Source organism: Malaclemys terrapin, chromosome 3 (assembly GCF_027887155.1).
Source record: "Malaclemys terrapin pileata isolate rMalTer1 chromosome 3, rMalTer1.hap1, whole genome shotgun sequence".
NCBI lineage: Eukaryota > Metazoa > Chordata > Testudines > Emydidae > Malaclemys > Malaclemys terrapin.
Genome location: NC_071507.1, coordinates 42,943,393 through 42,958,323, shown reverse-complemented (window position 1 = coordinate 42,958,323; position 14,931 = coordinate 42,943,393). Strand labels below are relative to the sequence as shown.

The window sequence follows — 14,931 nt, the reverse complement described above, 5'->3', positions numbered from 1 at the left end:
TCAGTCATTTCTTAAATTTTGCACATCACTAAATCACCACCATAATTGGTTCCCTTGTGTGCAGCCTTAGTAGAGGCAAAGGGAAACTGTCCATTCATTTCAAGAAATGTTCCCTCCAAAACATTTTATATCCCATATTTTCCAGGATCCTCCCTATGTCATTAGTGTGATTCTATTTCCTCTCCTTGTGGTGCTAAGATGTTTGCAGCAAGACGAGGGGGACATGAAAGATTGTGATATAATGTTTTGATGCAATGCGATAAACTCTTTCAGCCGGTGTGACTGAATGCTACTGGCACGGCCAAGAATCCAGTGGAGTTTGTCCAGTCCCAAGCCATGTCCAATTACTATTTTCATCATAACTGCGGCATCCAGAACAGGCAGCCACTGAGGGTTCAGGCTTATGGTTGAGCTGAGGTCATGGGAGGAAGAGAAACTTTGCCTGTGGAAAGAAGGTAGACACAGGGTGATATTATTTTCCTCATTGCTGCTACGAAGTGGTGAGCAGACTGGTTTGGGGGATACCCCATTAACAAGGGAATGGATGGAATGTTGGAATCAGAAAATTTCAGGGCAGTTGGGGGCTTGGCAATTGGGAATGATAGTTGCGGGGAATGACTGTTGGATTGGCTATTGGGAATAACACTGGAAGTTGGCTGTCGGATCTGGCAGGTGGAAGACTGGCTACTGGATTTGGTAGTTGAGGGAATGGCCATTGGAACCAACAGTTTGAGGGTTGGTTGTTGGCACAGGCTGGCTGAGGAGAGCCGCTCTCATGATGAGGTCCTTCTGGTGGAACAGAAGAGCTGCTGATGGTTGAAGTAATAAGAAGTAGCATGTCCCAGTGTCTTATGACACTATATATTCTATGACCGTGTCTCTCTCATATCCTGGGAACAGCACAGCTGACTACAACAACACTGCAAACCAGTGTCTTATAAGTGTGAGTTTTAAGAAAAAGAAATATTTCAAAATAGTTAATGGTCACAGGAGAGGGAGAAAATAAGATATTTATAGAACAGGGAAAGGATTATGGGACTGACTTATGATGATTAGGGAACAAGAGACACATTTCTGTGGCACTTCATCTTCAGCCTTCTCCAGTGCAGCTCTAGTTAAGTCTCAAACATACAGGCGAGTCTCATCTTACGCGGGGGTTCCGTTCCGCAGTTAGCAAGTAAAGCAAAAACCGCGTATAGTCAAAATTACATTGAGTTGAATGGCAGGCAAAATCGCCCACACTACAGGTACAGTATTAAAATTGTTATTTTTTTTGTTTTGTTTTTGCCGACTGCGTAAAGCTGAAATTGCGCATGTTTGCGCGTAAGATGTGACAGACCTGTACATACCCCAGCAACCTCTGTATCCAGACATCCAGTCGTTGTCCATGAGAACCTCAAATGAGGAAAGGATACATAATGTTACCTGTGGGATAGTGAGAGTGAAAAATCTTTAGCTACAATCAAGACAAAACACTTTGCAATCTATGTACGAGGAAAGCATGGAGTGTTTTTCATTATTTTGAACTTGTTTATAATTCACAGTTCTGTTTTTACTCATTGTAGAAACATTTGATTTAACAAATGTCTGGTTAAGAATCCGTTATTGATTTAGGATATAGTGATCAGTATGGATAACTTCTATTCCAGGTCTGCCCAGCTGAAGGTCAGTAAAGCCAAAACTTCATGTTTCCCTGCTTTCCTCTCCCATTCCTAACTTTGATGCTTACTGTGGGCAGGTGGGATTGGTTCACATAACCATTATCCCAGCATGACCTATTAGCAACTCCAGTGCTTTACACAACAGCACTGCATCATTTTGAAAGTTAATTGTAGAGCTGAAAAAACATGGAGCATGGTTCTCTGATGAGTAATGATTATCCTGAAACTAAACAAGCTACTATGTTTCTGGTGTTATTTCCTCAGCTTGGCCTGAGCCACTGGTGTCAGTATCCCATTGAAGCATGTGTTATTTTTGTAGTCTTGTGGGAGATGTAAGGGCCCCTCAGTCTGCCGTTTGCGGTGCAACTCTGCATGGGTGCTGACCCCAGTTAGAGGGTTAGGAGGTGGGAGCAGGACTCACTTTACTGGGTTCAGAGGAGCCGAAGATGGGCGTTTAGACAGTTGTGTTCTTGCTCCTAAGGGTGCAGGCCCCCTCGGCGGCGCCCGTAGGTCCCAGTTACAAGAGAGGTGGCGGGCGGGAGGGCGGGCGTGTCCCCTAGAGGTGAGGTTTGTGGGGGTGCCCAGGGGGTGAGGTTTGTGGGGGTGCCCAGTCCCGGGGCGGGCGGGGAGCCGCAGACACATGAGGGGGGGAGGGGCTCACTTCGAAGCCCGAGGCCTCATGTGTCTGGGTGGGGGGTGCCCTTTGCCCACCCCCGTGGCGCTGCTCTCCTGGGGGGCATTTCCGGGCTCTCAGGGACCCGCCCCCCACTCGGGGGCTGGGGCCCGGCCGGCTCCAGTGCCGCGGGGCTGCGTGCGGGGAGCGGGCCGGTCACCGCTCGGGAGCGGCGGCTCCGTGCAGACGCTCCCTGTGTGGGTCGGGTCGGGTTCCCAGCCCGGCAGCGGCGCCGGGCCGGCAGCGAGCAGCCACCCTCGCCCTCGGGCCCGGCCGGGCCGTGTGGAGAGCGGGAGCGGCAGGAGGAGACTCGCCCCACATAACCCCGTTTTGCACCAGTCCCGCAAACGGCCTCTCGGAGGGGGCGGGGCTAAGGGGACACCGCAGGAGCGACAGGGAGAAGCGTCCAATCGGCTTCCTCGCCCCGCCTCATTGGCCTCCTCCCCGCTTCTGGTGGCGGCCGGAGCCTATGGGCGCCGCGCCGGGGCGTGGCCATGCGCTTGACGTGATGGCCGCGGACCAATAGGGGAGAAGATGTGAGGCAGCCCCTGCCCCCCACTGCTGGGGCCGCAGCCAATAAGACGCGCTGGGGTTCCGTGTGGAAAGAATAGGGGGCTCGGGTGCAAAGTTTCGTTTCAAACCGTCTGCAAAGAGCGGCCGAGGAGGGGGAGCTGAGAGCGACGGGCCGCCGCAGCGGAGTGACCGCGCCCGTCCCGCGCCCCGCTCAGCCCGGCTCGCGCTGCTGACCCCCCCCCTCCGCTTTTCATTCGCGGCAGTTGTTGCCCCGCCAGGTGAGTGCGGAGCTCGCAGCCGCCCCGTCCCCGCCGCCCTCCCGTGGGGTCACCCCGCAGCGCCGAGTCCCGGTCATCCCCCGTCAGGGCGGCCAGCCTCCCCTCCCCGCTGGGCGCCGCTCCCCGCCGGGGCGGAACGCGAGGATGGCGGACAACGGGACGGGCGAGCCCCGGCAGCCCCGCTACCGCCGGGTGCGGCTGATGTGCATGCTGGCGCTCACCTTCCTCTTCTTCGTGGTGGAGGTGGTGGTGAGCCGGGTCACCGCCTCGCTGGCCATGCTCTCGGACTCCTTCCACATGCTGTCCGACGTCATGGCCCTGGTGGTGGCCCTGGTGGCCGTGCGCTTCGCCCAGCGCACCCGCGCCACCCACAAGAACACCTTCGGCTGGGTGCGGGCCGAGGTGATGGGCGCCTTGGTCAACGCGGTCTTCCTCACCGCCCTCTGCTTCACCATCCTGCTGGAGGCCATCGAGCGCTTCACCGAGCCCCACGAGATCCAGCAGCCGGTCGTGGTGATTGGCGTGGGAGCTGCGGGGCTCCTCGTCAACCTGCTGGGGCTCTGCCTCTTCCACCAGCATGGAGGTGGGGGGCACGGGCACTCGCACGGGGGGAGCCAGCACCACCGCAGCGGCAGCCGCACCAAATTGGAGCGGTCTTCGGGGGACGGTGATGCTGTGCTGCGCAAGGAGGAGACCAACACGCTGGTGGAGAATTGCAGCAGCACCAATGGAGTCAACCAGGAGAAGTTAGGTAAGCAGTACTGCCCCCGGTAGGATCCCTCCCTTAGCCTGAGGTCTGAAGGGGGAAAATCTCTTCTAGCAAATTTAGGAAGGAGAGGGGCTGGTAGACACGCCTGTATCAGATTGGGAGATGGGTAGGGGAGAGGTCCACTTCCTCTTTTTCAGAGGAGATTAAGTAGGACAAAGTAAGGGAGATATGACTTTGTCAAGTATCCTGGTAGAGGGGTAATGACATCCTGTACTACACAGTGGATTTTGGAGGCCACCTGCATGCTGGTGGAAGAAAAGTAAGAGACTCCCTCATTAGGTAGTAGTTTATGTAGTAGTATCTTGGTGACAGTTGCTGTTCCTATATTAGCTAGTCAAAGGATCCACAGGTACTCAGCAAAAAGAAGAACAGGAGTACTTGTGGCACCTTAGAGACTAACAAATTACACTCATACACCCTTCTTCTCCGACAACTTCCTTTCTGCATTGTGCCCTTGTTTGGCAATCCAGCAGACTTCGGTGTGGGTTGGGGGGAAATGCATCTCTACCAGACACCTGTCAGGTAAACTTTACATATTCTTGTTCTCTAAGTGTTTAGTGTAACATAAACTCAATCCAGTAATCATTGTGTAGTTGGGCTGTATGTTGGTTTTTAAAAGATTTGCTTTATGACAATATAGGAAGCTTGCTCTAGTACCTTAAGCATTAACTTGACCACTTAATAAGCCTTAGTGTTATTTCACTTCCTAGGTAAGTATCCTAGTTTCAACATATAGAAACCCACTGAGTTAGAGCGACAAGGTTGGTAAGGTAATATCTTTTTATTGGGCCAACTTCTGTTGGTTTGAGAGACAAGCCTACACAGAGGTATTCAGTTTCCCAGACCTGAAGTACAGCTCTGTCTAAGCTCGAAAGCTTGTCTCTCTGACCGTCGGAAGTTGGTCCAATAAAGATATTACCTCACCCACCTCATCTCCGTAAAATCCTTAGGCAGTTACAGTTAAGTATATCTGTGACAGAACCTCATTAGAATATTGTAGTTTGTAAAGTTGAAATGCTTGGAAATCAGAAAATGCAGAGTTATTTTTCCATGAAAAATACTAATTCTTTCTTGTCATACCTGAACACCGTATACCTCAGAAATTTGTAGTATCCACTATATGCCTGTTATACTGTCATAGGTCTCTTCTACACTAGAAAACATTATATAAATAGTGGGGTTAAGCATGACCACCTGATAAACTTAAAATATGATAGCCCTTGTCTATGCTGAGTACTAACATATGTCTCACATTGTGTTAGTTAACATGTGTTTTAACACTGTCATATCCTAGTGCAGACAAGCACTAACAATCTACATTCTAATGTCCTAACCAATTACCTTCTATGTATGAGCCATCTGTCTATCTCTTCATCTAGTTCTTCTATGGCCCCCATTTTCTGAGTACCTTCCAAAATTATAAAAATGTGCATATGGGTATATTTCTCTCCCTTCTGATCAGCAGTGACCACTAGACTTTCATAGTTATTGTGGAAGTGGTAGACTGGCTAGCTTACTTTTTGCGCATTTTGCTCTGAAAGTAGTGAAGTTTCTAGTCACTTCACTCAGTTGAACCTCTTTGAATAAACTACAACATTTTTTCTCTTACCTGGCCCTTCCTTATCCTACTGTAGAAAGCACAACAGTTTCACAGCTTACTTTGTACAGATAATCAATAAACTCTTCTCTATCCACTATTCTGCTATAAGCTAAAAGGACACAAATTGAATTGCTGGGCTATAACTGTAGGTGAATTGTGCAGTGGTAGAGGATTTAAAAAACAAAAACCTAAGTGAAGTCACTTTGCTACAATATTCACTGTAGTAATGTGGTTTCTAAACTTATTGTGAGTTCATACTATGATACAGTAAAATGTTTATAGTATCTGATATTGTGATGTAGCATGTCACTGTTTCACGGTTTTCTTTGCAGGTGATGGCAAGGCAGAACTACAAGCAAATGGGAGCATTGGTCCTAACTCTCTGGACATTGAGGTTGAAGAAGACTCCAGTGGACAGCTTAACATGCGTGGAGTTTTTCTGCATGTGCTTGGAGATGCCTTGGGTTCAGTGATTGTGGTGGTGAATGCCTCGGTCTTTTATTTTTATTGGAACCCATGCCCCAAAGATGGGCCCTGTTTAAATCCATGTGTCAATAGCCATTGCATAGAAAATGCTACTGTAGCCCCACTGCTTGACAGTGCTGCTCTACCCATACAAGAGGGTATTCATGTAGCTGGTCCCTGCTGGGTGCTGTATTTAGATCCCGCTCTTTGTCTGATAATGGTTTGTATACTCCTTTACACAACTTATCCATTACTTAAGGAATCTGCCCTTATCCTTTTGCAAACTGTTCCCAAACAAATTGATATTTATTCTTTGAACTTGAAACTACGTAAACTTGAAGGAGTTGAAGCAGTCCATGAACTACATGTTTGGCAGCTGGCAGGCAGCAGGATCATTGGTACTGCTCACATAAAATGTCATGACCCTGCATCATACATGAAAGTGGCAAAGCACATTAAAGAGATTTTTCATGATGAAGGGATCCATGCCACTACAATTCAGCCTGAGTTTTCCAGTGTAGGCTCTGAATCAGGGGTTGGCAAATGTGCGTTTCCCTGCAGAACTCAGTGTGCTCTGAAGCAGTGTTGTGGGACAGCAGAAGGCAGTACTGAAAAGAAGACAAAGACCTCTTCAATTGCTATTTCATGCTCAGAAATAATCATTGACTCTCCACACCACAAAGCTAGGAGGACTAAATCGGAAAGTATACCTGCTGTTAGGCTAGAGGCAGACGATGACCCAGACACACAATTTGAATCATCTTTGTAATCTCCAGGGTTGTGCTGTTTGAGTTTTGATGGCTTCAACTACAGCTTTATTGCGAGAAGAAGGGACTGATATTTGAGATGCAAGTTTGTCAAGCAATGTAATTGCAAGTCCCTGTTCTTGTCACATTGCTAAATCTAGAATGCTTGTTTTAAAGAACATAATAGCATTGTCATGACACAATGTGTTCGTGTTGACTTTGTAATGAGCGGCACCGAAAGAGTGCCAATGCTGTAAACAAAATTTTGGAAAACTAGTTTCAACACTTCAGCAGGAAGACTTTTGTTGTACTTCAAATTAAAATATTTTCTCCCCTGAAAAGCTACTTGAGGAATAAGTAAATCGGAACTCAGTTTGTGTTTGACTTTTCATTGGGGCTACTCTTTCCCTTAATATTTGATTTGTAGATATTTTAATATATTGTTTGTAACCCACATGAAAGCCAAAGTTCATAGAATGTTTTTATTGATATAACAACATCAAACTAGAAACCACTTTGTCAGTTTCACACATTTTCCATAAACTTATACAGTGAACTATTGTGAGTGGGGTTATTTTGTGTGTGTGTGTGTGTGTGTGTGTGTGTGTGTGGATTTATTGCATAGCATAAATAGTAGCATATTTTAAAGGAAATGTATCACGTGATTGATAGAAAACTGTCCAATTTTTTTTCCCCAGTGGGGCTATGGGGTAATTTAAAATTGGCTGTAAAAATCAGTTGTGAAAGTTATGTTCTGTTAAAATGTAAGTTCAACCTGCTGTATACTCCTCTGGTCAGACTGAGAGATGAAGTGACTGATAAAGTAATTAATTGTTGGCTAATTCATAAAATATGCATTGTGTTCTTCCTTCTTCACAAGTTCAGTTGCACTTTTGATTTCATTAGATCATTGTATAAATGTAAGAATTAGCCAGAACCTTTAAGTTCCAGTGCTGTAACATTGGAATTGGAGCTTTTATTTAAAGGAGTTGGTATTTACCAGTGCTGGTTGGCATTACTATGATAAAGTGGAGCGTCTGTCAACATTGGCATTATATTTCCTGGGTTTCAAGGGTTTAAATGATAACTGCAGTAAAAATTCACTTGGATGAAATTTTGCTAATCCTCTCAATGCAGCAGTAAGTACTTTTTACGGTAGGTGAAATCCTGGCCCCATTGAAGACAGTTGAAACTTTGCCATTGACATAAGTGGGGCCAGGATTTCATCCAATATATTTGACCCTTTTTAAAGTAATGTATCAAAGAATTTTACTTATTGAATTTGTAAATATTCAGTTTAAAAATGTTTAACTCAACTAAATGATAGACTAGCTCTGAAGAAGCTGTTACAGTGTGCCATCAACTCGTACTTTCTCAAGAATTGGGTCATTGACTCTTTGGGTCAGTGGGGTATTTGGGGAGAACAGAAGGCAATATAAAAGGGGACACTAAGGGACTTTGGGCCCATGCTGAGAGTCGTCTTCCAGGCCAAAATGTACCCTTAAATCCACCTTTGGAGTTACATATGTACAATGAGAAACAATGATTAGTAATTAAGCACAGGACTGAGAGTTGGAAGGACTGAGTTCTTTTCCCAGCTCTGTCACTTACGTTGTGTGACCTTGGGCTAGTTGCTTAACCTCTCTCTGCCTCATTTTACCTATTTGTAAAATGCAGATCATACCTACCTCATGGGGTATTGTGAGGCTTAATACATTGGTTTCTCAAGACCTTTGAGATCTTCTGATGGAAGGCACTATAGAAGTGCAAAGTTGTGTTGCTTGTTTTCCAACAGTGGCTCCTTTTACATATGTGCTGCAATAGCCAGGCACAACAGGATAATGTAAGGACCATTTTGGCCTTATTTATGGATTTACTGCATACTGTGTTTGTAAGGCCTTAAACAGTATTTAAATTAATATATTTTATATTAAGTGTTTTGGTTAGTGAAGGAAATGTAGGTTCTCCTCCACACACACCCCCTTTGAGTATAGAGCTCCTCACTAATTTGCATGTCTCTAATGTTCCCTATAATACTCACTCATAAGTGGTGCCCTTCCAGAGGGAGACTGGGCCTGTTTGTGACAGTGGGCTTACTCAGCTTCTCAGCAAAGTATTATAATGAGGTTTTACATTAAGATTGTTTTAGTACATATATGGTAGTATATTTTGCAAATGTGCAATGAAGCATTGTCAAACTGCACCTCTGACATGAACAAAGTGCACTTGAAATACATATCCTTGCTTTTTTCACTGTAAGCTGTTTGACTAGTATGCTCAATAGTTTGTATTTGGTCTCCCAGTCACTAGTGGGAATTGGCAAGGTCCTGCTGTATAACTACCTAACAAAATATAAAACAGTTTATTGCCAAAAATATAGTATTATTGAAAGTCATGACTACTTGTTTTCCTTTTGCTTTTATAGAGAGGCTACTAGTCCTGACATGGTTGTCCTCTTTAGGTAACAGTCACAGATAAATACATCTTGAGTAGGTCTAGAAATCTAGACACTAATTCCATTGTAAATGCTTAATCTGTTTGTGCCAGAAGTCATATTTTTCTAGGGCTGTAGCCATTGCCTGCAATGGACACATCTTTAAATAAAAAAAACTTTTTTCCCCCTGCCACCCCCTGGACTTGAGTACAGTATATATTCCGTTTTAGGTCCAAGGTGGGAGTTATACTCCAATTGCTGTACGACTTGTACATTCATGTTGCTGTAATGAGCCCAAACTATATCCTGGTAACTTGCAATACATCTCAATCTTTTAATCTGATTTATACAGACTTTCTGAAGACCATAATTCCAGAATAGTGGTAGCTTTCTTGAATTACTGCATAAATCATTTTTTAAAGCATGAAATTAGTGACTCTGAGTAAGCACTTTACCAGGTGGGACAGGAAAGCAGCTAATTGTCTGTATTGTGCATTCCTGATTTTTGTTAATAAAAATAAAACACTCAATTTTAGGAAAAAGGAAACTAATACTTCAGTGTCTTTTTGTTTATGCTTCCCATGAAATTTTTCAGAAATATATCCAATGTTACTTGGTAGAGTATCTTACATCTGGTAAAAAGTTTCATTCATAAATATACTTATTTTAGAGTCAACTTCCTAGAGCTGTGTAATAAACAAGTAGAAGTAGATCAAAATTTGAGGCAGCTTGAGGAAAACTCTGTAAGGGCTTGATACTGCAAACACTTATATTCATGAGTAGTCCTGTTGAACTCAGCGTATTGAAATATGCAATAGGGGCTATGGCTTTTCAAAAGAAGCCTCAAAAGTTAGGTGCTGATTTTTAGTGATAATTATTTTGAATCAATATGAAATGGGTAATACTATAGGGTTTTCCCCATCAAAATTATGTTGCATAAGTAGTACTGGCTTGTAACTGAACTTTTAACTCTGTCTTTGTTTTTTTCAAAGACATTGAGCACCAATGCTCTTGTTGACTTCAGTTGGAACTGGTATTGCTTAGCACCTCTGAAAAGCAGGTAATCCAGTAACTCAGTGGGTAGTTAAGAGGGAAACAAAATTTCTTTCTAGAATGCATATTCTAACCTATTCTGCTATAGGGAACTGTTTTTTTCTGAATTTTTATATCTAGACATTCTGATTTTTCATGTGATGGGAGTGAGAAATGCTCTATTTAAGGGTATTTAAAACCGCATATTAAAACATATATATTGGATTTATTTCATAACACAGCATCAGTTATTTAGCCTTCTTAGAATTCTGATTTGTATGTTGCTTACTCAGTTCTGTGATGTTTGATTTTGGCCTTGTACTTGAACCTTTTATTTCTCTCATGGATGGAAAGGAGGGGATTCTTCGTGTGCCTGAATTGAAAAGCTTTCTAAGCCTGATGCAGCCTTACTGATAACAGGAGGTCTGATTCTTCCTTATGACCTTTAGTTTGTGAAATTAATTGCCTATATGGGATACTGTATAAATGTGAGCCTGATATTCTTTTCTATTTGTATATCTGAGTATTGGTTTAAAAAAATGCAACACAACACCTTTAGGCTATATTTCCCAAAGCATGTGGGTTTAGTTAGGATTCTTTTCTCACACCATGAGTTTAATTTTATAACCACTGTTGAGGGGACCTAGTTGACACATTTGTACCTATTGTCTAGACTTAATCAATGAAAAATTGGGCTTGGCTTCTATTAAATCAACATTCAAAGAAACAGCATATTGTAAAATAGTAAAGTCCTGTGACAAAATGCATCTCTCTAATGAGAAGCACTTAACTAATCTTGCTGTTCTGCTTACAAGTTCAGCTGTTTGACCAATAGCAGTATACTTTTACATGCATTCAGTCTTTTTAAAAATAGGAACATTGTAAGTAGAAACAAAGTTGGGAAGTGAGTTGTAAACCAAATTATCGTACCTTCTGTCATGGTTTCTGGTGCAAATACATGAATACTTACTGAGTTTGTCAGCACAATAAAGCAACTTTCAACATTTTTTTTTTAAGAGGTAGTCAATGTTTGAATAAATCTTTGAATATCAAAATCTCCCCACATCGCTGCATAACAGTAGTTAAACTTTTAACACATAGGTTTCTGTCAAATTTAAGGTAGGTTTGCTGAATCTGACATATACACTTTTCACTTTGCTTTTAGAGTTTGTAGACTTTAGCTACTTTAGCGCATAAAACACTGCTGTGTTCTATAGTTTAAATTTTCAATCCAAAACCATTGCAGTCCTAAGGAGTTGTTGCAAGAAAAGGGACTGCAGCAAAATAGATGTAGTTTTCATTAATAAGTCATAGGACAAGAATGCTCTTAAGTTCTATCTTGAAGAGCACACTGACATGCATCAGTGTGTTCTTCATGAACCCCTTATTTTATGTAACTTTAGTGTTTGCCTGGGGAAAAAGTGATGCAGTTTTATGCAGTTGTCATCTCCCTAACTGCAGAGCTGTATGTTTGGGTTCTTTTACTTTAAAACATTGTAATGTCTATGAATATATGTAATGTACATTTTTACAAAGCTGTTTCTACCTCAGTATGAGGCTTTGTGAACCGTTTATGTATTATAAATGTTCTATAAGACATGCTATTGTGTTTATTTTTTTATAAAGTTCAGTGGGTGGTGGGAAGCTGTAAATAACTTTATAGTCCTGGGGGTGTGGTTCTTTCATCCATGCAAATCCCGGGTTGTGACCACCTAACCTAAGCAGGCTTTGAGCCTGGTTCCCATTTAGATGCTGGATGGTATCCTCGGTGACCCCCCCCCCGCCCCCTCCATTGGCAAGAGCCCCATGGATACTTCGGCGGGCACGGAGGCAGTGGAAAGAGGACCTAAGCTGGAGGATGAAGTTATTGATGAAGAGGTGGAGTTATAGGAGGATGTGCAGCTCCTGATGGGGTTGCCAAGTGGGGCAGGCAGCCAGGAACTGTTCTCCACTCTGGAGGTGTCTAGCCAGTCTCAGCAGTTGCTCTCTGGTGAGCAAGAAGCAGGAGATGAGACTCCTGGTAAGTGGCTGTGGCTTGTATAGTGTGGAGGTGGGTTCAGGGCACAGAAATATGGAAGGCTGGCTGGGTTTCCATGAGCTGGACACTTCCCAATGTAGCTAATCAGTACGGCAGAACAGGGTGTTGATGAACACTGAGATCTCATGGGAATCCTCCAGAGAGATCTCTAGGAAAGTTTCCTGGAGGTACTCAGGTTTCAGAAGGGTAGCTGTGTTTAGTCTGTATCAGCAAAAACAATGAGGAGTCCTTATGCTGCACCTTGGAGACTACCACATTTATTTGGGTGTAAGCTTTTGTGGGCTATAAAACCCACTTCATCAGATGCATGGAGTAAAAAATACAGAAAGCAATATTAAAAATTACAGCACGTGAGAAGAGAGGAGTTGCCTTACAGGGTGGGGTGGGGTGAGGGTCAGTGCTAATGAGGCTAATTCAATTAAGATGGAAGCAGCCTATTCTCAACAGTTGACAGGAAGGCGTGAATATCAAAGGAGGAAAACTACTTTTGTAGTGCTAACAAAGCCAATGCACTCAAGGTGGACATCGCCCATTTCCAGCAGTAAACGTAGGTTTTAGCCCACAAAAGCTTATGCCCAAATAGATTTGTTACTCTCTAAGGTGCCACAAGGACTCCTTGTTGGTTTTTGGAGGTACTCAGTAATCGTCTGCCAAAGGTTCCGTGGCAGAGCAGCTTTGTTCCTTCCCCCATTGTAGGAAACTTTTCTGCACTGTTTGGCAATCACTTGTGCAGGCACCAAAGCGGTACACAGGCGAGCAGCATAGGGAGCAGAGTGGAAGTCACAAGCATGTAGTAGATGTACCCTTGTTTCCCTGCTTACCCTTAGCAGCGAGATGTCTGCTAGAATGACCCCTGCCTGTGGGAAAAGTGGGGGAGAATTTTAGAATTTGTTTGCTAGAATGCTGTACCACGACCCTTGCAAAGAGGGTGTGCTCTTTTCCCCAGGTCGAGCACCCCTCTCCCCACCAACCCTCACCATGCTTTGGGAGTTTGCCATCACTTTCTCACTGACCCTAGCCAGGCATACATCTCTGCAATGTTGCAAAAGGTGTATTTAACAGAAATGTTTCAATGCTGTGTGTGAATTTAACAATCCCCCTTCTGTGTATTGTCCCCTGTGCTTCAGCAGACCTGGCCTTCAGGAACACTCTATGCACTCTGGCTGAGTGTTTCCCTCAGATAAGAAAGTGCTCAAGGCACAGCAAAGAAGACATGTTGTAGGAAGTCCTGCAGAAAAAAGGGAACTTAAAGTGTGCTGGGAAGCCGAATGGCAGGATAGAAAAGAGAATCACGTGTTTGTTAAAGATGTTACTGAGTGGATGATTAAAGTAATAGAGGAGCAAATGCAGCTGCTGCAGTTCTTAATAAAGCTGCAGACAGAGCAGATCAATGCTTGATCGCTACTGCAGCATATTCAGAACACTTTTCCATAGCCCCACAAACTCTGCCTGCACATTCCTTTCCACCTTCCTGGACTTCTCAGTTTCCCCTTCACTCTACCTCCTCAGACAACTTTTACAATGATAACTGGACCTACACATAGTTGTGAAAGTCTATCCTTCCCTGGTTCCTTTCCCACCAAGCGTTTGTGTGTGTGCTGTTTCTTGTGCAATAAAAGTGAACTTTATTACAGGAATATAAGGCCCCAAATGTCACTATTGCCCCCTAGGAAAACTATATGTAATTAAAATTGAAGCAACTTAGACAGAGATATGTTACTGGTGGTCATTGTCAAAGTGCTGCCTCAAAGCCTCCCTGATTCAAATAGCTCCCCTCTGGGCTCCTCTGACAGCCTTGGTATCTGGCTGCTGAAAATCAGTGGCCAAGCAGTCTGCCTCAGCACTCCACCTCTGAGCAAACTTTTCACCCTTAGCTTCACAGAGATTATGCAAGTTACAGCACACGGCTATGACCATAGGCATATTATCCTCAGTGAGGTCCAACCTGCCATAAAGGTATTGCCAGGGTGCCTTTAATCTGCCAAAGGCACATTCAACTGTCAGCGGGTACCCACTGAGCCTGTTGAACTGCTCCTTACTGCTGTCCAGGTATCCCATGTAAGGTTTCATCAGCCACAGCTGAGAGGGGTCCCCCAGGATCACTATGGGCATTTCAACAACCCCCCCCCCCCCCCTGTAATCTTCTGGTTAGGAAAGAAAGTTCCCCGCTTGCAGCTCACTGTACAAGCCGGTGTTACTGAAGATGCATGTATCATACACCTTCCCAGACCACTCCACATTGATGTCAGTGAAACGCCCACCATGATCCACAAGCACCTGCTACACCATGGAAGAGTACCTCTTCCTATTGATGTACTCTGTCGCAAGGTGGTCTGCTGCCAAAATTGGAATGTGTGCTATCTATCACCCCTCCACAGTTAGGGAACCCCATTTCTGCAAAGCCGTCCACTATTTCATGCACATTTCCCAGAGTCATGGTCCTTCGTAGCAGAATGTGATTTATTGCCCTGCACACTTGCATTAATGCAGCCCCAGTGGTCAACTTCCCCACTCCAATTGATTTGTGACTGATCAGTAGCAGTCTGGATTTGCCAGCTTCCACTCAGCAATTGCCACACACTTCTGTACTGAGAGGGCAGCTCTCATTCTGGTGTCCTTGCGCCGCAGGTCTGGGGCCAGCTCTGCGCACAGTTCCAGGAAGGTGACTTTCCACATCTGAAAGTTCTGTAGACGCTGCTCATCATCCCACACCTTCATGATG

At 44.4% G+C, this 14,931-nt stretch overlaps 1 protein-coding gene across 1 annotated transcript; it reads left to right on the top strand.

The window, feature by feature from the left end:
- The first annotated feature begins 2,980 nt into the window (after positions 1 to 2,980).
- Positions 2,981 to 11,768, top strand: SLC30A1 (solute carrier family 30 member 1). Its single transcript, XM_054023122.1, has 2 exons — positions 2,981 to 3,876; positions 5,827 to 11,768. The coding sequence occupies exons 1-2, from the start codon at positions 3,270 to 3,272 to the stop codon at positions 6,726 to 6,728; spliced, it is 1,509 nt and encodes a 502-aa protein (XP_053879097.1). The 5' UTR covers positions 2,981 to 3,269; the 3' UTR covers positions 6,729 to 11,768.
- Positions 11,769 to 14,931: the final 3,163 nt, after the last annotated feature.

Coding starts and splice junctions, on each gene's coding strand:
- SLC30A1 (XM_054023122.1), top strand. CDS start 3,270: ATGGCGGACAACGGGACGGGCGAGCCCCGGCAGCCCCGCTACCGCCGG. Junction 3,877..5,826: donor AGTCAACCAGGAGAAGTTAG/GTAAGCAGTACT, acceptor TTTTCTTTGCAG/GTGATGGCAAGGCAGAACTA.